The 27,915-nt window shown below is 40.5% G+C and overlaps 1 protein-coding gene across 2 annotated transcripts in view; it reads left to right on the forward strand.

The window, feature by feature from the left end:
- The window catches only part of RBL2 (RB transcriptional corepressor like 2), a 52,169-nt gene extending 29,489 nt beyond the window's left edge, over positions 1-22,680 (forward strand). Inside the window, exons 9-22 of one of the 2 annotated variants that reach the window (XM_034788319.1) lie at positions 7,203-7,369; positions 9,049-9,158; positions 10,737-10,840; positions 11,335-11,472; positions 12,133-12,297; positions 12,926-13,037; positions 15,165-15,437; positions 15,899-16,185; positions 16,658-16,834; positions 16,967-17,038; positions 17,648-17,753; positions 19,323-19,528; positions 20,056-20,220; positions 21,202-22,680. In XM_034788319.1, coding sequence (XP_034644210.1) covers positions 7,203-7,369; positions 9,049-9,158; positions 10,737-10,840; positions 11,335-11,472; positions 12,133-12,297; positions 12,926-13,037; positions 15,165-15,437; positions 15,899-16,185; positions 16,658-16,834; positions 16,967-17,038; positions 17,648-17,753; positions 19,323-19,528; positions 20,056-20,220; positions 21,202-21,372 — 2,253 coding nt within the window. In that variant the 3' untranslated portion in view covers positions 21,373-22,680. The remainder of the gene's footprint in view (positions 1-7,202; positions 7,370-9,048; positions 9,159-10,736; positions 10,841-11,334; positions 11,473-12,132; positions 12,298-12,925; positions 13,038-15,164; positions 15,438-15,898; positions 16,186-16,657; positions 16,835-16,966; positions 17,039-17,647; positions 17,754-19,322; positions 19,529-20,055; positions 20,221-21,201) is intronic. The other variant, XM_034788320.1, reaches the window with a different exon arrangement.
- The last annotated feature ends 5,235 nt before the right edge of the window (positions 22,681-27,915 follow it).

Raw genomic sequence — 27,915 nt, forward strand, 5'->3', positions numbered from 1 at the left:
GTATCAGAGGGGTAGCTGTGTTAGTCTGAATCTGTAAAAAGCAACAGAGGGTCCTGTGGCACCTTTAAGACTAACAGAAGTATTGGGAGCATAAGCTTTCGTGGGTAAGAACCTCACTTCTTCAGATGCAAGACAAGATAGATGCAAGACTTGCATCTGAAGAAGTGAGGTTCTTACCTACGAAAGCTTATGCTATCAGCATTTATACTGACAACATTCTTTTTACTCACACTGCCAGTTCTTCTTTGACATTATACGTATGTTGAGACTTTTCAAAAGCTTGTTGCTAATAAATCTTTGTGTAAAACGAACTTAATTTACTTTACTTGGCTTGTTGGTGACAGAAGTGCAAAAGGAGAGTGTGCTTTACAATGAGATAACATTCTGAAGTAATTCAGTCCTGGAAAGACAGTTAGGAGGGATACCTTATTTTACTCAAAAAAAGAATTATATGCTCATCCAAAGAGCATATCAGTACTAATTAATTTACGTGACAAGTATCAGAGGGGTAGCNCTTCAGATGCAAGACAAGATAGATGCAAGTCTTGCATCTGAAGAAGTGAGGTTCTTACCTACGAAAGCTTATGCTCCCAATACTTCTGTTAGTCTTAAAGGTGCCACAGGACCCTCTGTTGTAATTTACGTGAGGGACTGCTCTGAGGTTGTTGAGCTGAAATGCTCATGAGAGTTGGCTGGTGACTATAGAAGAGACTGTTTTAGAGTTCAAGTCTGATTTAAAGAGCTGAAAGAAAACCTTGCTTCGTAGTGAAGACTACTGATAGGAAAATGTTTGTGGTTTTAGGCCTAGGGTTTTTTTTTATTTGGTTGATTGGTTTGGTTTTTTTGTTAGATTTTTTTTTTTTTTTTTTAATAAACAAACATCTGCTCCTCTGTAGTTGAGCTGTTTACTTGTTAGACCGCAGCTATGTTTGTTTGTTTTTTCAATTGGCCCGACTGAACGAACACTCTATGATTCCTTTCAAACTTTGGGTATTTGCCAAAGTGACCCCCAAACATTAGACTAGCCATCCAGTGTCAATTTCTGCCTCAGGCTGCACCTGCCTGTCATGCAGCTTTCTTATTTCTAGTGGAATAAGAGAAATGAGCAATGCAGACAGAAGGCTTGGACCCTGATTCTGTACCCCACACCATTGATGTCTGTGTGCATCTTCCCAATAGAGATAGGTGTAGGCCTTTTAATTCTCATCTCAGTAGCTGTATATAGATGAATATTGTCTTCTACTTGACATCTGCTACACAGGGCATATATGAGCATCATAGCTGACTTCACAGAATATGCAGTACTATTTGACAATGTGCAATCCTCAGACAGGTATGAGAGAGTCTTTGAGGGGGGAGTTGGAAAACCTCTTTTACATGGTTTTGTCAGAATAATCATTTCAAAAGGTATATATACCTATCCTGGCCTCTCCAGAAGGTAAGGCACTGTTAGCTTGGGGCCCAAAAAATAAAGGACACTTCCACTGTGCATGGATAGATTACTGACCCACTTTTTAATGTTATATTTATTTCCCTTCTCTCTTGTAGACAGTGTAAAAGGACATACATTGAGATTTTCTAAGTGAAACTAATGGGAGATGTGTCTAAATTCCCTTATATGGCTTTGAAAAATCTCAACTACAGTATATTCATGGTGGTTGTTCGGATATTAGAACATGTGCATGTATTACACAAGGATGAAGCAAACTCATTGTTAAATTGTCAATTTAAAAAAACCCTCAGTCTTTGTGGTTCTGACATTACATCCACATGTAACAAACTTCAGTCACTGTTTTTATACATTGTTCTGCTGTAAATTTAGAACATGTTCAACTGCCAGTTAAATAATACCTTTTAAAAATGTTATACCAATTTATAAACTTGCTGCTTCTGCTTGTACGTAGCCACAGCTGTGCTGTGTTAGAACTTTGTTTCTTCTTTGAGATCTTGTTCAAGTCAATTCCATTCTAGGTGTGTGCGCCCACGTGCACAGTCGTGGGAGATTTTTGCTTTAGCGGTATCCGTAGGGTTGGCAGTGGAGCCCCTTGTGTGCCGCGCTAATGCGCTGGTATATTAGGCACCACCGGCCCTACGCCCTCTCAGTTCCTTCTTACTGCCTATGATGGTTGGTTGGAGCGCCTTGCATTGCAAGAGGGTTACCAGTTCTTTGCAACTCATTGTCTATATTCTTTGTATATAGTTTGTAGGTAGTTAATTAGCCAGCCATTAAGGTAAGTGTTAGATTAGTTTGGTAGTTAGTCCCGGGTGGGATTTCGCCCTGGAGCGGGGCCTGACTATCAATTTGAACTTGAAAATTGAGTTCATGGAGGAGTCCGACAACCTTTTTAATGTTATATCCTCCTCCATCCTGGCCCGGGGCCGCGCTGCCCACCATCCAGGAATCCTTAAGATTGCCAAATCGCTGTGGCAGACCCCCTCTTCCATTCCTCCTACTTCTAAGAAGGTGGAAAAGAAATACTACATCCCTGCAAAAGGGTTCAAATATTTGTGTACATGTCCTCCAGTGGCATCACTGGTCATGTCTGCTGTTAATGAAAGAGACAGGTAAGGCCAAGTCAGTGACATGCCAAAAAACAAAAGACGCCAGGAGCCTAGACTTGTTAGGCAGGTATAATTTTAATCTGTGGGACTCCCTTAGCAGATTCAAGGAGGCCCTCCCACAGGACCGAGGCCAGGAGTTTGCTGCTGTAGTGGAAGACGGCACAGCGGTGGCGAGAGGGGCCCTCCAGAAGGCCTTGGGACGCTACGGACTTGGCAGCCAGGGTGGTTGCCTCTGCGGTGGTCATGAAGCGCAGCTCCGGGTTGCAATCCTCTGGGTAATCCCTGGAGATGCAGGCCACTGTTCAGGACATCCCATTTGAGGGGGCAGGGCTCTTCTCCGAGCTCATAGACTCAAGGCTCAATGGCCTTAAAGATTCCCATGCCACACTCCGCTTCTTGGGCCTTCATACCCCTTAGCAGGCCAGAAAGCTATTTTATCCTCTGCCTCCCCAGTCTAGGTCCTGGGGGACTCCCCAGCTGGGCACCTACAGGAGAAAGGCTAGAGACAAGGGGTCTAAGCAGCGACACCTACTGTCTTCCTGTTTGCTTAGCCTAGCCCTTCCAGGAACCAAGGAGGCCAGAAGCAGGCATTTTGAGGGTGTTCTCAAGGACGTTGCCCCAGTCACATCCCAAGATCCACCCTCCTACTCTTTCCTCAATCGCCTGCGCCTCGAATGGTTGGGTTCTCGACATATCATCTTCCCCATCCCTCTTGTTCAAGAGGTTAAGAACCTCCTGCACCTGGGGGCAGTAGAGGAGGTCCCTCAGGACATGAAAGGAAAAAGGTTCAACTCCTGCTACTTCCTAATCCTGAAAGCAAAAGGGGGCCTCAGACCCATTTTGGACCTGCATTGCCTCAGCAAGTCTCTCAAGAAGTTGAAGTTTTGCGTGGTCTCCCTGGCCTCCATCATCCCTTCCCTTGATCTGGGAGACTGGTATGCCACCCTTGACTTGAAGGACGCGTATGTCCATTTTCCCAGGGCATAGGCACTTCCTCCGTTTTGTGCTAGGCCAGTGCCATTTCTAATTCACAGCGCTGCCCTTTGGTCTCTTGTCAGCCCCAAGAGTATTCACAAAGTGCATAGCACCAGTGACTGCTTACCTGAGGTATCGGGGTGTTCAAATTTACCTGTACCTCGATGACTGGCTAATAAAGGGATGAGGTGCAGTGGCATCTCGATTTGGTTTGCTCCACCTGTTGCGACCTGGGGCTGCTAATAAATGAGAAAAAGTCAACCTTAATTCCAATGCAATGCATAGAGTTCATTGGAGCGGTCCTCGGCTCTACGCAGGCTAGACCTTTCCTCTCCAAAGCCTGGTTCCAAGCCATGACGGGCCTGATCTCGTGCATGCAAGCCCACCCTCTCACCACCGCTCACATGTGCCTGCAATTGTTGGACCGCATGGTGGCCTGCACTTACATGACGTGGCTGGCGTCGGTCTATGTCTCCAACAGACACAGCATGGGCCGTGTAGTCAGGGTTCATGACCACGTACTGTTGTCACACACATGGTGGCAGAATCCTGCATTGGCATTGGAGGAAGTTCCCTTCGTGGCTCCATCCCCATCTGTGACCCTCATCTCCGATGCCTCAAACCTGGGGTGGGGAACCCACCTGGGCAATCACAGAATGCAAGGTCATTGGTCGAGTCACGATCGCTCCCTGCACATCAATGTCAGGGAGCTCAGAGCGGTTCGCCTGGCCTGCCAAGCCTTCCTACCTCACATAAGAAGCAGAGTAGTCCAGGTCCTGTTGGACAGTACAGCAGCTATGTTCTATATCAGCGAGCAAGGCAGAGCCCTCAGGCTCTGGGACTTCTATGTACAACATGACATCCATCTCGTAGCTGCACACCTCCCCGGGGCCAGGAACATCTCATCTTGCCACGAGTGGTCCCTCCATCCGGAAGTGATCAGCATTATCTTCCAGAGGTGGGGGACTCCCTGCGTGGACCTATTCACCTCCAGGCAGAACAGGAAATGCTACATTTTCTGCTCTATTCGGGGATCGACAGAGGCTCCCACTAGATGCTTTTCTGCTCCCGTGGTCGGGGACTCTGTTGTATGCCTTCCCTCCAGTGCTGTTAATTCACAGAGTCCTCATGAAGATCAAGTAGGACAGGGCGAAGTTGATCCTCATAGTTCTGGCTTGGCTGGTTTGGTATCAGGACTGGTTCGGCACACTGCTGGATCTCTCAGTGGCTGCTCCCTTACAGCTACCGCTCAGGCCGGACCTGCTGTCCCAAAACCTGCATCAGGTGCTGCACCTGAAGGCTTGGATGCTGCATGGTTCAATGCAGAGGAGCAGGAGTGCTCAGTCAGTGTCCAACAGGTCCTGTTGGGCAGCAGAAAGTCCTCCACCAGAGTGACCTATCTGGCCAAATGGAAGAGGTTCGCTTGTTGGACCACGGATAAAGGCATTCAGCCCAAGCAGGCCTCACTGCAGTTAATCCTGGATTACCTTCTGCATCTCAAGCTCCTTTTATCTATCAAGGTCCACTTGGACGCTATCTCGGCCATCCATCTGCCGCTCAAGGGTAGGTCTGTTTTAACCCAGGACATGACTGCCAGCTTTTTCAAGGGCCTCGAGCGCCTCTACCTGCACATCAGGGACTCGGTCCCTCAGGGGGACCCGAATCTTGTGCAGTCATGGCTCATGGGACCCCCTTTCGAGCCTCTGGCTTCCTGCTCTCTCCTTTTCCTTTCCTGGAAGGTTGTGTTCTTGGTTGTAATAACATCTGCTTGCGGGATCTCTGAGATTAGGATGCTTACCTTGGAACCTCCCTATACGATCTTCTACAAAGACAAGGTCCAGCTGTGGCCACACCCAGCTTTCCTGCCTAAGGTAGTCTGTTTCATAGGGGCCAGTCTTTTTTACTTATCTGTCTTTTTTCCAAAGCTGCATGAGTTAGAGGAGGAGTGTAGGTTGCATTCCCTAGATGTCAGGAAGGCGCTGGCCTTCTACACTGAAAGGGCCAAGCCATTCTGCAAGTTAATGCAATTGTTCATCGCAGTGGCCGACAGGATGAAAGGTCATCCAGTGTCTGCTCAAGAACTTCTTGGATCTCTGCCTGCATTCGCTGCTGCTACAGTCAGTCAAAGGTGCCCCCTCTGGTGATCGTAACAGTCCATTCAGCCAGGACGCAGGCCTCGTTGGCAGCTTTCCTAGCCCAAGTGCCTATCCAGGACATCTGTAGGGTGGCCACCTGGTCGTCTGTCCACACGTTCATGTCCCATTACGATGCTGGCTTCGGTAGAGCAGTGCTGCAAGCCGCAAGATTGAACTCCAAGCCCACTTCCCAGGATACTGCTTGTGTGTCGCCTAGAATGGAATAGTCATGAGCAAGCACTCGAAGAAGGAAAAGCAGTTACCTATCTTTTCATAACTGTTGTTCTTCGAGATGTATTGCTCATGTCCATTCCATTACCCGCCCTCCTGCCCCTCTGTTGGAGTTGCCAGCAAGAAGGAACTGAGAGGGTGTAGGGCCGGCAGTGCCTAATATATCAGCGCATGAATGCAAGACTCGGGGCGACACAGCCGACCCTATGGATAGTGCTAAGGCAAAAATCTCCAATGACTGCACGTGGGCATGCACACACCTAGAATGCAATGGACATAAGCAACACATCTTGAAGAACAACAGTTATGAAAAGGTAGGTAACCGTTTTCTGGTGCTTTTTAGTGACCCCACCAAAAAAAAAAAAAAAACCATACTGTTCATGCTTGTCTGTCATTTTGCCAAGGGAAGTTGGGAGATATAGAACAGAAGAGGCAGAAGAGCACCAGAGATAACGACATTGAGAGGTGGCTTATTTTCATTTTATTTGATTTTTTTTAAAATCTATAATAAAACTGAGAACCAAGTTCAATTATTCTTTGGGGCTGGAACTGTCTTCTTGTTCTGTATTTGTACAGTGCCAGCAGAGTGGGGAGATGGTCTATGACTAGGGCTCCTCGGAGCTATAATAATGAAAATATCCTCTTCAAAAATGATTTACCAAAGACAAAAATATGGTTAAGATGTTCCTGGGTAGAAAATCCATGGAAAGGGCTTTAGAGCCTAGATGTGTTCGTGTATTTTGTTTCAGTTCACACTTTGTTGTGGTGGCTGATGGCTGGCTGGCTGGCCGCCCGGCCAGCCAGCCTGACCTAAAATGCTAGTGAGAGTATAGGCAAAAATGTATTAGGTATATTAAACAGAGCATGTTAAAAGTATAAGAAGAAATATATCTGACCATCCTGCTTCATGTGGAAAAGTACACAATTCTGCCCCTCCAACTGCATGTGACATTAGCTGCCAGCAGGTACACTCAGAAATTTTGATGTCTGAAATGTGGTTGGATTCTTGCTGACTCAAAGCCAGTAGGAGAAACCATATTTCTTATCTGCTTTGGTCCCTTTGAAAGCAATATGGGGGATCTTTTGTTTGAAGTAAAAGGCCTTAACTAGGAGAAGTACTTCGGAAATTGTTACTTGGAGGTGAATTTAATGCATGATGAAGTATGCAGTGTAAGAAAAAACTCTGACGTGAAATGTTAATTTTCCCTTCTCCTATCATGCTGTTCTCTAGCATTTCTTGGGTATATAATGCAATTTTATAACAAACTGATACACAATCTTGCAATTTTTGTCTTTTAGTCTAAATCACTTAGAATTACAACACCTCTTACTGGCCGCAAGTATATTAAAGAGAGCAACCCCCATGTGACCCCTGTTTCCATAGCAACGTACAACTTGAGCCGTCTTCATACAATGCTGACAGGACTAAAAAATGCCCCCAGTGAAAATCTGGAGCAAATACTCAGGTTAGTGTCATCACATGATTTTTCTGGCCAACTAATACAGTTTTAAAAATAGAGAAATGTTTTGTATTACAACTGTCACTGGTAAATCATATTTGCTGTGTTGGTCCTAGGATATTAGAGAGACAAGGTTGGGTAAAGTAATATCTTTTATTGGACCAACTCTTTTGGTGAGAGAGACATGCTTTCAAGATACACAGAGCTCTTCAGGTAAAATCATGTAATTTTGTCAAGTAAATGAGTAGTGGAAGCTGCCGGCAGGTAGCTCCAGAAGGGCATAGAAGTCCCACAGAGAAGAGTTAAAATTCCCCGGTCCTGGTCCTGTAATTTTATTCACATTTGTCCTTGAAGTCAATAGAAATATTTTCATGGATAAGTACTATTTGTATGACTACAGGCTGCAGGATCAACCCCCTTTTAAAACAGGAAAATAGTAAGAAAAGTATCTTTGTCTGTTTTTCCCCTACTACTTTTTATTTAAAGCTAAAAAATTAAAACCATTACACACTGAGAATATTAAATATAAAATACCATGTGTTTATATTTTATAACTCGTTAATCAATATATTTTAATACCCTTTTATAAAGTAAGATCTGGAAAGATGCTATTAAATTATAATTTTAGGCCTGATCTTGCAAAGATGTGCTTGTGCTTAACTTTAAATTAGTATATATTAGCAGTACACATTTGCTGCCAAAATTTTAAAGAAAGTCAAACCACAGAACTGGTGGACGTCACTGGCAAAGCACCTAGAACCAAAGTTTGTTGAAGTCAAACCAGATTTGATGGCAATAGCTTCTTCTAAGGATGCAGAGAGAATATTTTCTTCATTTCAGTTCAATAACTAGTTTGTTCTAAGTTAAGAAACCCGATTAGTAGTAGAAAAAGCAGGAAAGCTTATTTTCTTTTTCCAGTCTATGAATAAAAACTAAGTGTGAGAGGGATGAGTTCTTCTAGTTCTAAAGATTAAGGCCATTGTGACCAGAAGTAATCAGTACCGTTAACTAGCTACAGGTAATATTTCTTTGTTTAATTAATTGGTTTTAAATGCAAGACCTGTTTTTATATACTTATGTAACCAGCACATTTAAGGTAACTGAATTTAGTAATTTTAAAATGTTTTGTACATTTTTAATTGGATTCCAGTTTCAATTTAAATAGAGCCTGACACATCAGTTTTTAAAAAGGTAGTAAATATGCATCATGCACTATTTTCTAACATCATAAAAATTAAATGTGAATAAATGTGTTCTGATATAATTGCTTAAATAAATGTATATAGATAGTGCATCATCCTGGTTAGCAAACAGAAGTACCAAATTTAGTGGCTATATTTAGTTGCAAATCAATATGATTTAATAGTTACTAATGAGAATCACTTTGTTTAGGAAATAGCTAAAAAGTACAAATGGAAAACTAGATTACAATCTATTTAAATCAAATCAAGGATTTCTGTTTGCTGACTTAAATCAGTGATTTAAATCACTAAGCCCATCTTGAGTGGGTCTAATCACAGTGCATAAAGTTAGGCACATGGTGTTTGCACGATAGAAGAAGTCCTAGATCATCATCAGTTTTACTGCTTTAAAACTACAATGCTGAAGATTTATAAAAAGTAGATAAGGCTCTGTCTGACTTGTTGCTTGGTAAAGCATTTTGAAAAAAATATTTATTTTGCCAGGGCATGTTCCAGGGATCCTTCTCAATCTATTGCAAAAAGAGTGAAAGAAATGTATGAAGTATATTGTCAGTGCACACAATCTGAGGGAGAATTCAGTAATTTCTCAAAGGGTGAGACATTTTATTTCTAAAATGTAAGAATTAAATATCTTTAAAATACTGTGCTCTTTTAAAAGTAATTTATAGTTTGACACTTCCATTTTGGTTCAACAAATCTAAGATTTCTGCACAACATATCCTTTCTGGGGAATTCTGCTATGCCTTTTATGTTTTCCCCTGGGTCCACACTAAAAATTTACCTCCACGTACGATGTCATAAGTACTTCAATGGGAGTCCTCCAGGAAGAGAGGCAGGAGGGAGAAATAGGTGCTGCAGGAGCCACTTTTCTCTGTCAGCACTGAAGAAATGCCCAGCATGGCTTTATGGTGCACAGTGCTTTTGGATGCTACAGTCTTCTGCATTAGAAATGAAACAGATGACGCAGACCACTTGTGCTCTTTAAAAATCCCATAGCAATTTTAGCCCATAAATGGAAATTCTCCAGGAAATAGGAAACAATACGTATTAGAAAGAGTTAGGCTTTGTTTTTATTTTTGTTATAATTTTGACTATCAATGTTTATTCAAGCATTTTTTTTTTCCTATTTGTATCCATTTAAATTTTCATAGCTGTGGGAAATTAGGGTAAGCAGGAGTCAGACATATTATTTAGTGACCGTAGCTGTTGATTCAAAACATGTAACCATTAAAACAACTTGTCAACATCACATGTCAAAATATACAAAGTAAACATCCTTAAATCAAACTCTACATTCTCAAGCAGTATTTTTCTTAATTTGCCTATCTGTAAATTTGTTATTGTCAGTGTAAATATTTTTCCATGGCTTGTGCATGTGGAGAAATAGACATTTGACATTTACCAATCTACTCCTTCCAAACCTGGAAATTATGTTTAGAATTAATACAAGAAGAATCTGAGTGAAGAGCAAAAGCTATTCACTGTATTGAAAATTTTGGCAGATATATTGGAAGCTTAGTAGAACAACAACACAACCAAAAGAGTTATTTGCAAAATTATCAGAATGTTGTAAGTCAGATTTCCCTGTGAAACAGTTCAGCTACTGAAGGACAAAACATGGGGGACAATTTCCCTCTATCAATATGGGACATTTTGTATCTACCAGTTCTTAAAGCTGCTTTCTGTTTGTTTGTATTCACAATACAAATTTGAAGGAATATCTGTACCTTGAGATACTGATGCACCTCTTCTGTAATTATAGTAAAATTCACCAAAAGTTTGTGTTAAACAGCAGGATTAAGGGTGATGGTTAACTCTGGTGTCCTGGTCAAATTCCAGCTTCTGTTACAGTTACATTCTGCCTTCCTGAACTTCCCCCTGAGGCTTTAGTAGTAAAAGCTATTCTTCTTTTCCCTCCAATCTTCTTCAACCCTCCTTACCATCACCACCCCATCATAAAGCATTTTGGGATCTCCCAAGCTGAAAAGCTATATCAATGTAATCACAACATTTGTTACTTAAGCTTAATGAAGTCATTTTTGTCCTCATTTTTATGAAAAAAGCTAATAGTAAAAAAAAAAAAAAAAACTAATGGCAATAGGTGGACCTTAAATCAGATATACAGAGTGTTTTTTAATATCATTTTTCATTATTTTTTTTCCCTCTTGCAGATAATGCTGGCAAGCATTTTCGTCTTGCTGAGGTTCTTTACTACAAGGTATTAGAGTCTGTCATTGAGCAGGAGAGGAGAAGATTAGGAGACACTGACTTATCAGTAAGTAAAATCAGTCAATCAGATAATTCACTTTAAACTTGTTTCTTTCAGAAAGAATTAGTTGCACAGCATGACAAATGCTGTTGAGCCACTCAAAATTAGTAGGGACGATAACTCCATAGTGAAGTTATTCTCTTAACAATTTCCATATTGGATTGTTCAGTTTGCAAATGCAAAGATTAGGATATTTCTAACTGGCACTGCACACTGACTCTGGATTCAATTCTGGCAGCAGAATTTAGGTGACAATTTTGCTGATGATGCAAAGGCAGAATAGAATGCAGTTTGCCCAGCTGTAGTTAGAGTTGTTAATGCATGTGAGTATGTAAATTCAAACAAACAATGTTATACAATATTTGTTTTTTAAAATATCTAACTTTTTAATACAATAAAGTTCAAACCAAAGACTATTTGTTTGCCTTTTTTCTTTAATGTAGACAGTTTTTCTGTTTTTCTAAGCTAGGCTGAAGTTTATTTTAATATTTGTTTTGCAGGCAATACTGGAGCAGGATGTGTTTCACAGGTCTCTCCTGGCATGTTGCCTTGAGATAATTACTTTTTCATACAAGCCTCCTGGAACTTTCCCATTTATTACTGAAATCTTTGATGTACCTGTTTATCACTTTTATAAGGTAAGTGGCTTTGATCGTGATGATTACCAGTCATGATAAAGTTACGTCTACTCACTAAAAAGGTTTTTTCTTGAAGCAAGTTACTTTTTCCTCAAATGGATGTGTAATGGCAAAAAAATCTAAGTTATGAAAATGGTCATACGTGGGGTGGGGTTTTTTTGTTGGAGAAATTTAAGCTGGAAAAATCAAATAATTTTCCTACCTTAAACTGCAGAGTACAAATGCTACTTGTATTTAAAATCATGTACTGTTAACTGTGTAATGCATTGGTGGTGTCCAAATTGTCTAGTTACAAAATAATGGCACTGGATCACAACATTTACGTGGGATAAAGGGCACTTTCTATGTCACTTCTTGACTGATTGAAAATATTTATTTTCAAATCTTGTAACTTTGATCTGACAAAGCTGTAATTATAGTGATTGATTGATGTAGATTTAATTGTATTCAGCTGCTGGGGAACTAGTATGACAGTTACATACTATTATTGAGGTATACCAGTTTTTTCTGTCAGGATTAATGTGGTGCTTCATGAATTTAATATAAACCCATTTGAAAGGGAATACATGAAAGGTATGATGATCTCACTTATTGTATTGGTCACACAATGTCCTGGTTTAACATTGTAATAAGTGGGTTTCATATTTACTCACTTTGCAGGTAATAGAGATTTTTATTAGAGCAGAAGATGGCCTTTGTAGAGAGGTGGTAAAACACCTTAATCATATTGAAGAGCAAATCTTGGAGAGTATGGCATGGAAACGTGAATCTCCATTGTGGGACAGAATCCGAGATAATGAGAACAAAGTTCCTACCTGTGGGGAGGTAAGTGTGAGAAGTGACAGCTATTTTATTTTTTTAATCCTTGTTATAAGTTTCAAGAGGCCTTGTTCAGTTTAGATGGCACTCCTTAGTAGTTCAGACATTGGGAATTTGGTATATGAAGGCCTCATAGGGAACTTGAGCAAGTCTTTCTCAACATGTGAATATTGAGATGAAGTAGCATCATGATTAAAATGATGGAAAACAGAAGTATGTTGTCAAATGTTCTAAAATAATAAAATCAAGGTAGTAACAGTTGCACACCTAAAAGGTTGCTGTGGCGAGTTTGGCATTCTCGCTACAAAATTGATATATGCAGTTATAAGGCACGACTCGGGCTTCTTTCCTTCTCCTCCCCTCCCTGGTAAATAAGATGGATAAAATCCTGGCCCTGTCGACTTTACTGAGAGTTTTATCATAGGATTTCTCTAGCTCACTTGTTTGGTTCATTTCCCTCTCCAATAACTTGCTCTTTGAAATTGGACACCATGATAAAATGTGCTGTTTAAACTGGCCTCATTTTTAGAGTGCATCAGTATCTAAACAAGGCTAGAACTCAGTTGGATTATTCAATTAATTCATTAATTAAATAAACCTGCTGAAATTAACTGTTACATCAATATTATTTTAGGTAATGCCACCTCACTATTTTGAAAGATCTAATGGGAACAGTCTGGTAGGCTCTCCTTTGACTCCAAGAAGGATCAATGAAGTTCGTGCTGAAACTGGAGGGCTTGGAAAAGGTCAGATGTTTAAAAAAATAAAATGTGTAGCCTGCATTTTAGAATTGATACATGCTGTGTGGTAGAAAGTTTGCACTCAGTTACATACAAGCTATAGAATATTGCTACATGTTTAAAATAACTAATGTGTGTTCCAAATAGCATCAAGGAAGGTTGCAACTATGCATTGACTAGAGCTAAACAAATAGATTTTTTTTCAGTTCAGAGGACTGTCATAATTCCAGTCTGACACAGCACGCCCCTTTGCAAGTGGGCCCTTCTTTGATTTTCCCCCTCAGCCACGTTCAGAGCGATGCTAAAGAGCACCTCCCCGTGGAGGATCTCCTTTATTAACAGAAAAGCTAATGCAGAATATAAAACTTTCACCTGAACATCCCCACCAGGGTGATTAGGTCATTCTTAGTGCATGTCCCCCACCTGAGTTCAAGGCTTGCCTCTACCCAGGCTCTTCCCCCCTGGTTTTAGGCTTCTTGCCCCTTCTGGCCTAATGTCCTTCTCAGGAGTCAAGGGTGCAGGGTGGTCTGTTGACAGCATCTCTTCTCCAGGGACAGCAGGTGATCCTTGCTTAGGCTAGGCTTCTGGCCACTGCCTGGAAGACAAGACCCTCTTGGCTGCCTGCTTACTACACCCCTGGAGATTCTCCAGTCTGATGGGCTCTCTGCTCAGCCCTCTGGCTCAAGCTTGTCCTGGGAACTCCCCTCCCCAGGAGTGCTCTGTTTCACGCTCCATGAGAGGGAACCACTTCAGCAGGTCCAGGTGCTCAACTAAGTAGCTCCCTGGGGCAGTTAGTTACCCCCAAGTGAGGCCTTCATAAGGCAGAATGGGCCTTAAAAGCCCCCATAAAGAGCAGCTGCCCGGTGACAAGGCCAAATTGAGAAATAATCCAGTTCCGTTGTAATTGAATCAGAAAAAAAAATATTTTGCATCAAGTGAAACATTTGTCAACTCAGCAAAAAAACGTTAATTTTAGTGTTGCTGTTTCACCTCTCTGGTGTACTAACAAAAACGTGGCCAAATACGAATTCAAAACTTTGTCAAAATGACGTCATAAAAGATTTGACTATTTTTAAATTGCTTTTCCTAGGCTCAGGCTATTTGACCTGAATTCATTAATAGTTTCAGAATACTGGGGTGGGGGGAAACTGCATTGTGACCAAAAAAAAAAAAAAATGCCCAGTTCTAATATTGACATTAGAGCAAATGAGATGCATTAAAAACCTGTAATATTTCATTTGAAATCTTTGTTCAACCTTATTAGCCTACAAATGAAATCTATGAAATGACAGTGCAGGTGTTCTATTATAGAATACAATAAGAGATTATGGCTCACATAAGTTCTTGCTCAATGATAAAGCGTTTTACCAAAATGGAGCAATTAAGAGTTTAGTGAGTTTTAGCAAGTAAACTTAAGGTCTATTATAGTGTTCACTAATTGTAATTAGTGCCACAAAGAATAGGATCTTGCATATAAATCCTCCACTTACTGGATATAGTCATAAAGGAACAAAAAGTAGCCATCTGAGATTTTCTGCTACCCTTTTCCCTGCCCCACAAACTATTGTAGTACATTTTTGACTATTCAAGAATAATCATTTAAAAAAAACCAAACCCACCTCAGCTATTGTTGTTTCTAGGAATCTGATAGAAAAACCAAGTAAATTCTCTAACGTTTATTCATGTATGAGATTGTCAAAAGTTCTTTAATGACCTTCACTCATGGCCCAAGCAGTTTGCTTTCTTAGTAATATACTGAAACGGCAGCCTTATTTAGACAGTTGCATATGACATGGACATCTTGTTCATATAGCAATTAAGTTAGCTCTTAAAAGTTACTTCTGCTAAAGTGTGTTATATTTTAGCCAACCTGTTTCTCAGATGGGAAGCTAGTTTTAGAAGTTGTGGTCCTGTGATAACACACAGTATTTAGGAATTAAGTGTATGAATAGGAGACATCCTGTAAGATGGGCCATTCACCACTGTGGCTTCAGAGAGATTTAAAGATACCTAGCTGGGAACAGTGCTAGGGGACATGGTTTTGATTAAATGAATTTTTACAGCACTGGGGCAATGATGAGGTGTAAAGCTCAAGTTAAATGCTGCTTCTTGTTGTTTTTTAAATATCTTCAGGCCTTTCGTCTTCTCCAACCACATTGTATGACAGATACAGTTCTCCTACAACCAATCCTACTAGGAGAAGACTATTTGTGGATAATGATAATCCCCCTGACAGTGGAACTCCTGTAAGAGTTTCACAGCAGCCTGTAGTAAATACTGTGCCAGTGCAGAATGTGACACCTGAAACTATGTCAGTTACTCCAGTGCCTGGACAGACTTTGGTTACTGTAGCAACTGCCACTGTCACAGCCAACAACGGACAAACTGTTACAATACCAGTACAAGGTAAGGGGGAAGCTCTGGGAGAATGGATTGCATTGATTATTACCAGAAACACTGAATTGCATATCAGTAGGGAGTGAAAGAGTAGGTAGACATGTGGGAGTGGAAGGAAATGAGAAAAAGGCCTGTGGGCTGTAAAACAGGAAAGTAATGAATGGGAAAAGACATGGGTACTATTTAGCTGTTGAACACACGAGCAAATGTACATTTGCTTCCCAACTGCCTTGTATAGAAGTCATCTGTTTAACTAGCCTCCTCTTAATTTATTGAAAGTAAATAAGGTCTTTTGGTCCCTTTATGATCAGAATTTCTCAGTGTTCTTTCCTGAACATTTTCAGTTATCTGCCACTACACACTTATTTAATAACTGTCCATCACTAGAAAGGTTACTGGTGCTCAGGCAGCATGCATGGCTAGGGTTTTGAAGACACTCTTTACTGAATTCATTTTTGTTTCAATTACAGGCATCGCCAACGAAAATGGAGGAATAACTTTCTTCCCAGTTCAGGTAAATGTAGGGGGTCAGGCTCAAGCTGTCTCTGGCTCCATCCAGCCACTGAGTGCCCAGACCCTTGCCGGTGGTACCCTTAACACTCAGATGAGTGGGACAACCCTTCAGTTACCAAGCCAAGTTGCGGTTCAACAGATCTCTCCTTCTGGAGACCAACAAAGACAAAACCAGCAGTTCTCTACCAGCAGCAGCAGCAGCAAACCCCGAAAGACTGGCTCTCTGTGCCTTTTCTTTAGAAAGGTACCTTCCACTTTGAAATGTCATGTCACTGCACTGTGGGCTTTACTGGAAACATACAGAACGATGTAAAATTAAGATTTCTAATTAGTAACAGGCTGTTTACATTATATATTAAAACCAAGTTTTTGAAAACCATTTACTTGCCTACCAGGACTTGAAATTCAGAGTCATGTTTCTCCTGTGAGAGTTAGTATCGTAAGTACTTAAAACACAGCATGTTCCTTCAATCTTGAACCCAGGTCTTGTCAGGCAAGCAAAAGGAACTAATTTTCAAATCTGGCTTAAAATAGACATTTTATTGTACACATACATGCTGCCTATTGATTTGAGGTCTTAAACAGCTCATTAAAAAAACATGTTGAGCTTTCCTTTTTGTTAATCAGTGTAGTGGATAAAGTTTTATGTTTAGAAAACCATGTAAGTTGATTTTGTCCTAATCAATGCTCTATGTATGGGTCCTTCCTTCCAAAAGGTTTATCACTTAGCAAGTGTTCGGCTGCGGGATCTCTGTGTCAAACTGGATATTTCTGATGAGTTGAGGAAGAAAATCTGGACATGTTTTGAGTTTTCCTTGGTACAATGCCCTGAGCTCATGATGGACAGACATTTAGACCAGCTGTTAATGTGTGCCATTTATGTAATGGCGAAGGTAAGATGAATAAAATACACATCGGCTTTTTATTCATAACAGTAAAACAAAATTTATCAGGATTACTAGTAAGGTAAGGCAGCTGCATTTCCCTACCAAATAAAAAAAAACAAAAGTCATTGTCTTTTTTAGGTTACAAAGGAAGATAAGTCATTTCAGAACATCATGCGCTGCTATAGGACCCAACCACAAGCAAGGAGTCATGTAAGTACAATTAATACTGAAGTAATGGGGTTTATATTTTTTACTGAGTCCGTCAATTACTTATAGTAGCTACCATCTTCAGGTATATTCCCTGAATGGGAATCTAGAGTGACTTTAATTTTCACTCGTGGAATTTAAACACTCAAAGGGTATAAATTCCTTTGTTCCAACAGGATTCCATTTACTTCCCAAAAATGTTAACTGCATAAACCCTGCTTGGTACAGTGCAGGTTGCCCAATATCTTTTAGTAGTTTTTGAAGAGGAGGATGGCTAAATCCAAAATTCTTACCTAACTACATGGTGTTTGACAAAATTTGATTTAGATTCTGAATGTCTTCATCATCAATGAGGGCACTATACCTTATGTTTTAAATGATGATCTTGTAAATAAATAGGAAGATGCTTTTAAATATATGGTATTAGTGGTTAGAAAATGAGGCTGCAAAAATATTCTTTTATAAAGGATGTATATTGGGATAGTCAATATTGTTTCAGTAGTTTCTCTTGTAATAAGTACTGACCTTTCATACAAACCCTTTGTTGCTTGCATATATGGCTTCCTTGTTAACGATCCTTCCTTCAATTTGTTCATCTCTGGCTTTTTGCAGGTATATCGGACTGTCCTTATAAAGGGCAGAAGACAGCGCCGTCATTCTGGCAGTAGTGATAGTAGTATCCAACAGAATTCCCCAACAGAGAGAAGTAAAGACAGAAGTAAGTGATTCCAAACCATTGTATGGATTTCACTACCTCAAAATGGAGTAGTAAAAGTCAAATTCAAATGGCTTAATTTTTGGGCAACCAGATATTTTAAAATTTAGACAGGTATGGTAATATTTCAGTAACAAGACAGCTGCAGAATTTAACTCCAAGTAAATTTGCTAGATACTGGTGCTGCCCTTGACAGTTTTGTCTCTACAGCTGAGTATAACATCAATTAATCCCCCATCATCTATGGCTACTACTCGAGAGAATTTATATCGAACAAGCAGAGGCTTTTTGATAGTTGCTGTCCCTAACCCAGCCAGTCTCACTTAGGTTTGGCTTGGGCTTTTATAGCAGTCAACCCCCGCTCTTCTCTGAAGCTAATGTGCGCTGGCAGACACATAAGCCAATAGGTTGATGCACCAGTTGGTGTTCTTCTGCAGAAGACTCCCCTGTAAAATCAACTGTTCCCAGACACAATGAAAGCCAGCAAGTATCAAAAGTGGTTACTCTTGTTTAGGCTGCTTTTATAAGTAAATGGAAGCGCAGCACCCTCTTTCTTTTCTAGGTCTAGAGAAGAACTAGAGCTTAATTGCAAGATCGCATTAGCAAGAAGTGAGGCAGGCCAGCACCATCTCTAAGAGAACTGAAAAAAACATTCACTCAAAGTCCATTTGCCCTTGAACGCATGCTTGGGAGGCGTTCTCACTGCAGACACTCCCATGACCCTTCACTTTCTCTTTGAACATAGGAGTACCCCATTTACATTAGCATCACAAAAGGAAGAATTTTCCATCCACATATCAGGGATTCTCTCTCAAGGCCGCCTGCTTTGGCCTAATCTGAACATCCATTCCCTGAGTGCAGGTACCACTTTTACTAAAGTGCAAAGAAACTGACACTTACCTGCTCAGACTTAACGCCATCGCACTGCCCCTTTGAAATCTCTATAGAGGATGGTGGCTGTGATCCCTAGATTTAGGTTGCCTAACATGTCCATCTTAAAGGATGCTTGTGACTATATGTAGTTCATGCTTACAAGTTTCATCAACAAGGGAGTGGAAGAGAGCTGAGTTCTTCCACCTTTTTCCCCTGGTCTGAGGAGTGGGGGGAGATAAGAACAAGCCTGGGTATATGGCCCACCAGCCACTCTAGCACTCACTGGTCCATTCCTCCCTGCTTCCAGCTGATATCTGCCCTGGAGCTTAAGTGGTAGAAGCCAGAGCTGATGCTTCAGTGGTCAAACCTTGTTTATGAAGTATTTGTGGGAAGGTGGGGCTTGATACGGTTGCAAATATTTTTTTTAAAGTTTTGAAAAAGGTAATTTCCAAGTTAAAAGAACATTTAGGTTGCAGTATCTATCACTCATTGTTAGGAAATGCCAGATTTATAGTTGCCCACCCAACCTTAATTCTGTCCCCGTGTGTGTATGCAGTATTTCCTCACAGGACAAATGCGCAGCCAACCATAGATCTGGCATTTTTTTACTTTTGAGTAGAGTTTAAACAATTTTAATGTGGTTTTATAAGAGCAACAACTGGAGCTGAAGTGACTCTGAAACTACTCTTCCCTTTCCAGCTAGCAGAGACTCTAGTCCTGTCATGAGATCTAGCAGCACCCTGCCAGTTCCGCAGCCGACTAGTGCCCCCCCAACTCCCACACGACTGACAGGTGCAAACAGTGATATTGAGGAGGAGGAGCGAGGGGACCTTATTCGGTTCTATAACAACATCTATATTGAACAAATGAAAGAATTTGCCCTGAAGTACTCTTCCACAAATGCTGTAAGTGCTCTTAATTACTTTCATTAGTAATAAAAGCTAGAGCAAGAAGGTGGGTGAGGTACCAACTGCTGTTACTTTACATATAGTAAAGTGCTCTTGGCAGCTGTTCTGTGTTGCAATCAGCAACCATGAGAGGGGTGTTTTTTCACTTTTTTTTTTTTTTATTAAAGTGTTACAGAAGCAGCAGAGAACAAGCATTTGTACTTACCCTACCTTCCAGGATGGGGAGCTTTAATTGGTCATAAAAGTATTTTGAGATCCTTGTGCCATATCCATGCCAAACTGTAGTTTTAGTATTTAAGAGGAAGAAAGTGCCCTCCTCCTTCAGTGAAGTATGCATCTCTGGATGCCCATGAAGAATAATAGTGTTGTGCTTTATAAACGTCACAGTATCTGTATGTTTCACCATGTATAGGGATAGCGTAAATTAGATCATCCAGTTGCATCAAAAGTGAAAAGGGGCTTATGCCTGCACTAGTCTCTGTTGGAAAAGTGGTAGCAATTGATTTGTTCTTTTACCTTAACAGACGGATGCTCCTCCACTATCTCCATATCCATTTGTAAGGATTGGCTCCCCCCGCAGAATACAGCTGTCCCAGAATCACTCAATCTACATCTCACCACACAAAAATGAGTCTACTCTTTCTCCGCGAGAGAAAATATTCTACTACTTCAGCAGTAGCCCCTCTAAGGTAAGAGTAAACAGTTAATATTTCAAGAATTGTGGGGTGTTTTTTTTTTTTTTTTTTTTTTTAAACTATGCAGAGATGTGAGATTTGTGGGTGCATTCACAGAGCTCGCTCTCAAATGCTATTTTTGCCTATAAATAGTGCGCCTGCAATGTTTCACATGCAGTTATTTAGGTGTAACAGAAAAGGCAATTTTAAAAAATAAAGCTCTCTAATGACTTAAGAGACTAAGTCACTTTTGAAAATGGGATTTAGTATAGGGCAAGCTAGGGTGTAACTCTACAGTGCTTCAGTGTACTATCTATCCATGAGATCCTGCCGCTGTGCACTTCACATACTGCTTTTTCGAATGGGAGTACATCAAATATCCTCTTTTAGAACAAGGAGATGCTGCACATGAAATATGATAGTGTATTTTTATTCATAGATTTCACACAGAGTAATTGAAAATCCTAGCAAGCCAGGCTAGAGAGAACATTCTCCTTCGACATTTTTGTTACTATGGAACTTGCTAGACTGAAAAGCAATGATAAAGGGAAAAAAAAACCCAAAGAAATGTAGTGTTTGAAATGCCAGGCTAGTTACAGTGGGGGGAACTTTGATCAGTACAGTAACGGAAATAGTAGGAATAGAGGTTACAGGGAAGGGACCCAATAATGCTGGAATAAATAGTCTATCATGAGCATTAATTTAGGTCTGATTCAAATCTACAGCAGTGGAGGGTAACTCTCTGCTTCCTTCAAAGCTAGCTTGCTCGCGCTCTCTCTCTATATATATATAAATAAAAATAAGTAAAAGAGTCATGCTTTGGTGCACATGGGAGTAACAAACCAATTTGGAATCCTTGTTAAGGCTACTCAGTCTGTCAATGAATGACATTCTCCTCATATGCAAGGTTGGCAAAGAGACAGGGTTTTGCTTTAGACTCATCCCATGAACCTGTGGATAGTCACATTTCCTGTTCTTTCTATGATTGTGTTTCAGAGGCTGAGCGAGATTAACAGCATGATTAGAACTGGAGAGACCCCCACGAAGAAAAGAGGCATTCTCTTGGAAGATGGTACTGAATCACCAGCCAAACGGATCTGTCAGGAGAATCACACTGCTCTACTAAGAAGATTACAAGATGTAGCAAATGACAGAGGTTCTCACTGAGTTTATTCAGTTGTTTGTGTTCCAGAGCAGATACATCCTTTCTTCATCTGTCCAGGGTGTGATGCTAAGCATTTTTTGTGGATTCATGAAGCCTTTGAGCATCTTCCATTTCAAGACTGCCAACTTCCTAGCTAACCTGTGGCTGAGAATGGTAGTATTTGATCTTCAAACAAATCTCCCTTTAGACTGCATTGAGTCTTTGAACTGTCCCATAAAGGGGAGTGGAGACTGATACTGCACACTTTATCCCATTGTGGTCAAGCACATTGCTAAGTGATACTTCCACCTCTGATGCTAACCCTGGGCATTCAGATTTCACACTTAGCTTATATGCTGTGCTTTACTATAAGGACATGAGCAAGTTTTTATATATAAATTGCTTTCTAAACTATTTTGATATTTATTGCTGAGACAATGTACCCTATATAGTTTCCTAGCTAGTGATGGGAATTGTGTGTACAGGGTTTAGCCCCCAGCTGCATACACTGTTTTTCTTGGTGCTTTACCCTTCTTTTTGCCTAGCAAGCCACAATGTACTGGTCAGATCCAGGAGTATTGCACCAAGATATTCAAATTACTCATGGGTGAGCTTCTGTGTTAGGGATGACCCATGATCTCTAGTGCTACAATGAGGAATGCTGACAGCCCAGTTGCCCTTTTTTTTTTTTTTTAAAACCACAAGGAGGTAGGTAAAGAATACCTTATGAAAATTACCTACACTGAGTCTCTTCAAGATCAGGTTGTTCGGGCACTTTGCTGTGTAGGCAATTCTGTTAATGCATTTTTTTTAGCTGTGCAATGTTTTAAAGTGAACTCAAGTTCAAGGGGAGGCACTTTTGATAGGGCTGTAAAGCATAAATTGTAAGTTAGTTTTGCTGTATATTTGCAATGGCACTTTCTGAATGTAAATATTTTTCAAATTGAAGCTAAAGATGTGTTTCTGTATTAAAATGATGACTTTCTATTTATTTTCAAATATGACATCTTGTCAGTAAATGATGTTATGCTAAAACTAATTTTGTGAATATGCAAGTACTGATATGGGAAGTTTGCTTTTTTTCCCCCTCAAGCAGTTCTGTACACAGTTTTTTTCAGAGGTAGCCATCTTGTTGCCTCATGAGAAAAAGGATAGCAGCTGGATCTTCCTTTTGAGGTTTATTTTTAAATGGCACCTTCATTGAACTAGACTTAATCAGGATGCCCAGGAGACATTTCTTCTCACAGAAAACTGGTACATAAATACATCTGGAAAATGTACTCTAAATATGTCAGCATGAGGCAGGGTACAATGAAGGCCCCTTCCCCCCCCCAAACAATCTCTGTACAGCAGTGACACTGCAAAAAGTGATAGACAAATTTCATTGACACCCTTACTTATACTTGAGGCAGGGCTGTGCCAGCAGCAGAGCAAATGTACTTGTGTACAGAAGCATAAGTGATTATAGACACGGAAGGGAGTGATCAAATATGTTTCACATGAAGAGATTAATTGTAGAAGAGTATTGTTGACCACTAATACAGCATTTATCACTTTCAAGATTTGTTAAACAGCTACATAAATTCCATGTTTCAATCATTCCTGTGCTGACAAGGATTAGAATGGAAATTTAGGATTTAATTCAGTTGTAAATTGAATTTAAAAGCAAATTCCTGGTTAACTTTCATAATGAAGATACTGAAATTAAACAGCGGTTGAGTGTTTCTGTAAAAAATATTTATGAACTGTTAGATTCTTATTACAATACTGTAACTTTGTCTGAAGTGAATTTTTCAATAAAGACCATTATAAACATCTGCAAGTACTGTATGTTTGCACACAAGAAGTTACAGCAGCTAAGAAGTAAAGGAGCACTGGTTTGCATCTCTGTATTAATCCTGTCAAGGCGTGTCAGAGTTGGGAGTCAGCTAGGTGCAGAAGTGGGGCCCACAAGGATTTTAAAAATGAATACTTGCATTAAACGCTTTTCTCTGACCTTGGCTTGGTAAACACTGCCACCTCCCAAATGCAACAAGACCCCCTTTGAACCCAGGGAGGAATTCCCAAGCCCTTTCACACACACCCTCCCCCCCCCAGAAGAGCCAAGAAAGGAAATTAACAGCTAGTCAAACAACATGCACAAACCTCTTAAGAGCAGGATTGGATTTTTGGTGTTTCTTTGTTTTTAAAAAATTAAGAACTACATCTGGAACTTAGAGCAAGTCCCAAAATCGCTTTCTTACAAGCAAACAAAAGCAGCTGGGGTTAGTACAGAGAAGTCCACAAACCAGTAAGAAATAACCCTAATTGTGTCTAGCTAAACATTCTGATCTATTTACATGTTTGGAGTTCTAGGCATGATCTGATGACTTATACCTGCTTATAGCATGACTGCTCTGACCCTCCAGCCCAGCGAGAACAGACAAAGACAAAAGTTTTTTCCCATTGGCTCTTTTGGTTAGGTGCCCACTTTTTAACCCTTTACAGGTAAAGCAAATAAAGAACTGCTACCAAGATGGATTTTACAGCTAACTGGCTGGGTGTCCCTCAAAGAGCTACTCCCTCTTCCCCATCACAAATGCTGAATCCTAAACATCTTTGCACACACAGTTCTGAACACGGTTGGCATGCAGAAAGATAAACAGTCACCTAAGCCCCAACTGGTGGCTTGTTATGGGGCTATTATGAATACATTAGAGAGCCATAGAATGTTACAGCTATTAAGGATGAAATCCTGATTGGCTACTAGGGTATCACTCAGTCTACAACAACAAGTCTACTTAGCAGTGGCCAGTAAGAAACTTTCACCTTTAAAATGTGCAATAGTGTCTTCCTCAGCTACTGTGGCTCTTTCTACTTAGCAACCTAGTAAAATGAGCAGCTCTGTTCAGATTCACTGTTACTCAAATCCTGAAGTGGTAATAGTGAAATGATCCGATTTTTGATACTATTAAATGATAGAATGCTGCGTAACAGCAGAGACTGTTCAAGTGAGAGCCAGAGTCCTTCCCTGCACCCCAAAGGAGGATGGTAGACTAGGAGAGGCATCATGCAACAGGGAAAATAAAGTTGCTGCTGCTCCACCCTTTCAGCCACAGGACCTTAGGGGCCAGACCTCACTACTGCTGCAACAATGGCAACTTATGGTAGGTTACATACAATCTTGCCTTCACCTTTAATTGCCAGCATCTCTGAAAGTTTAGTAATTTCATGCACCAGATGCTTGGAAAATGATAGCTCATATTTTGGTTGCTCATGGAAGTGCATGATTTAAGGAAATCTGTCAACGAAAGGACACCTTTACCAATAAGACTATATTTATTACCTTTGATGTGGAATGCAGAGCTTTATAACATTTTCTTTCAAAATGTCAGTAAGTGTTGCTATGATTTGCGCTTTGTATAGAATATTTGACAGGAACCTTGAATTGCAAACTGTAAATGTACCACAAAGAGTAGATTATAAGTCTAGGAACCATTAGGTCAAAAGGCAAACCACCACCAACAGGGCTCCTTCCTTGTACAAGACAGAGTGGTATAGACTTGGTCTTTATCTTAGGATTTGTTTTAGAAAGAGACCTGCTTGTATAAAGGTGGGAGGCTAGTCTTTATTGGTTTATAGTTCTGATAATGCCTTTTAAGCCATGAAAATTAGGCCTCTTTGTAGAAGAGAAAAACCTTCAGTTGTAAGCCCCCAAGGAATTCTAGAAATATCTTTATTGAAACTGATTTTGTTCATAGGCACTTCAAACTTTGAGAACATTAATGGTTAGAAGTAACCCGTATCTTTTGTAAAATGTTTTCCAACTCATGTTTCCTATTCCTTTTTGTCCTCTAGTGCTTAAGATAAATGTCTGAAAGGAAACTTATTTGCACATTGTATCTAAACGCAAGCCCTTCCTAAAATAGCTGCACGATACTTTAGTGAATGGTAAGATGTACAAATACAGTAAAGTCATACCCTGTAACTGACTGAATATAAAATATTGCTGTTAGTGGGCAGGATTAGCTATCAGGCAATGCTTAAGCAACTCTTTACCAAACTCAAAAAGACAAGAACAAACTAAGGATGATTAAGGAACAGCAAGCCCATACCTTATTTAAGGAGCATTTAGGTTTAAAATTATTATTAGTCATTTAAAGTAAACACAGGAAGGAGAAGTGTTTGAATTCCTCAAACTTTCAACCCCTATGTAACCCCGAGGGAACTAAAGGGATCTCAGAAAAATGAGCCGAATAACTAACAAAATTTAAAGTTAAATTATCTTTTAAAAGGTCCCAAGAATTTCCCTACCACAGAGACAAGAGCAATGTAACAAGAAGTCAAAGTATTATGACCCTGCTGCATATTCAGGAGCAGAAGATGCTAGCATGTGAGTTAATGAGGTGACAGCAGCTGATGGATTAATTCAAATATCCGCTAAATCTCTAGAAGAGATGGGTCTACCACCTTCAGTGAGACTATGGAAACTACACACTTGTTCTATTAAACTCAGACTCTCTTGTACAGAGTCTTGGTTCAGACAGTGATTTAATCTCAACACCTTTACAAATAAGCAAACAGCAGCAGCAAGACAATCAAGCACAGCATCACGGAACAGAAACTTTCTAGCCCAGCACTGCTGCAACAACATGACACCACTGGTGAGCTGGAGTTCACAAAAGCAATGCCAAGGGATTTAAAATGTTTCAAGAAAAATATTGAAATGCTATCATCATTTAAGTTGCTTCCAGCTTCTCCCATTAAATACCAGATAGTGTATTCAGGAGACATCAGCTAACCTTGGTGAACAGAAATTTGGGACATAGTTTAAATGCAAGATTCTTACTATTCATTATGTCTGAACTCTTCTGCTTCTTTTAAGTAATCTATTTAGAGGAGTCTCTGGTTTCACAGGCCTCCTTAGTTAAGATCACTCACCTTTGCCCACTTATAAACTTCCTAAGATACCCAAGCTAAACCAAACAGGATTCACCAGCTCAAATTAAATTTCCCCATCTATATTAGCCAGTTGAGATATCTATCTATGATATATTGAGACAGGGCCCATTGCTGGTTTGGGGAATATCATCATTAGGTTTTAGTTCACCTAAAGAAGAGTTTTCCACCACAACATACCCCTCTTAAGGTATAATCTTTATTGAAAACTCTCCACAGCAGGACATGCAGAAGAGATTGTAACCGAAGTAACTATTGTTTATTGCTTGAGTTTTTAGTCTGTTTCTCACTTTTCCTTTCTTCAATATTAAAACCTAAGAACGGCCATACTGGGTCAGACCAATGGTCCATCCCGCTCAGTATTCGGTCTTCCAACAGTGGCCAATGCCAGGTGCTTCAGAGGGAATGAACAGAACAGGTAATCAAGTGATGATTCCCAGCTTCTGGCAGACAAAGTCTAGGGGTCAGGGCCAGCTCTAACTTTTTTTGCCCCCCCGAAGCCCCGCCCCACGGGGAAACAAAAAAAACCCTCCAGCGCTGCCCCACCAAACAAACAAAACCTGAGCACCGCCCTGCCCCAAGCACGTGCTTAGTCCGCTGGTGCCTGAAGGCGGCCCTGCTAGGGATACTTCAGAGAGAGGTTTTGCATCCCTGCCCCATCTTGGCTAATAGCCTCTGATGGTACTATGCTCCATGAACTTATCTAGTTATCTTTTGAACCCTGTTATAGTCTTGGCCTTCACAACAGCTTCTGACAAGAAGTTCCACTGTGTTGTGTGAAGAAATACTTCCTTGTTTTAAACCTGCTGCCTCGTAATTTCATTTGGTAACCCCTAGTTCTTGTGTTGAGGAGGAGTAAACAACATTTCCTTATTTACTTTCTCCACACCACTCAATTGTATAGACCTCTATCATAGTCCCCCCCCTCCCCCAAGTCATCTCTTTTCCAAGCTGAGACATCCCAATCTTATTAATCTCTCCTCCCATGGAAGCTATTCCATACCCCTAATCATTTTTGTTACCCTTTTCTGTACCTTTTCCAATATACCTTTTTTGATTTTGGGCAACCAGATCTGCACACAGTATTCAAGAGGTGGGTATACCATGCATTTATATAGAGGCATTTGATATTTTCTGTCTTATTATCTATCCCTTTCCTAATGATTCCCAACATTAGCTTTTTTGACTGCCGCTGCACATTGAGTGGGTGTTTTCAGAGCACTATCCACAATGACTCCAAGCTCTCTTTCTTGAGGGGTAACAGCTAATTGACACCCCATCATTTTTATGTATAGTTGGGAATGTTTTCCCCTGTGCATTACACTTTGCATTTATCTACATTGAATTGCATCTGACATTTTGTTGCCCAGTCACGCGAGATCCTTTTGCAGCTCTTCCCAGTCTGCTTTGGACTTAACTATCAAGTAATTTTGTATCTGCAAATTTTGCTACCTCACTGTTTACCCCTGGTCCCAGTAGAGGAACCTGGGGGACACCGCTATTTACCTCTCTCCATTCTGAAACCTGACCATTTATTTGACCCTTTGTTTCCTATCTTTTAACCAGTTATCAATCCATGAGAGGACTTTCCCTCTTATCCTATGACAGCTTACTTTGCTTAAGAGCCT

Source organism: Trachemys scripta, chromosome 13 (genome assembly GCF_013100865.1).
Source record: "Trachemys scripta elegans isolate TJP31775 chromosome 13, CAS_Tse_1.0, whole genome shotgun sequence".
NCBI lineage: Eukaryota > Metazoa > Chordata > Testudines > Emydidae > Trachemys > Trachemys scripta.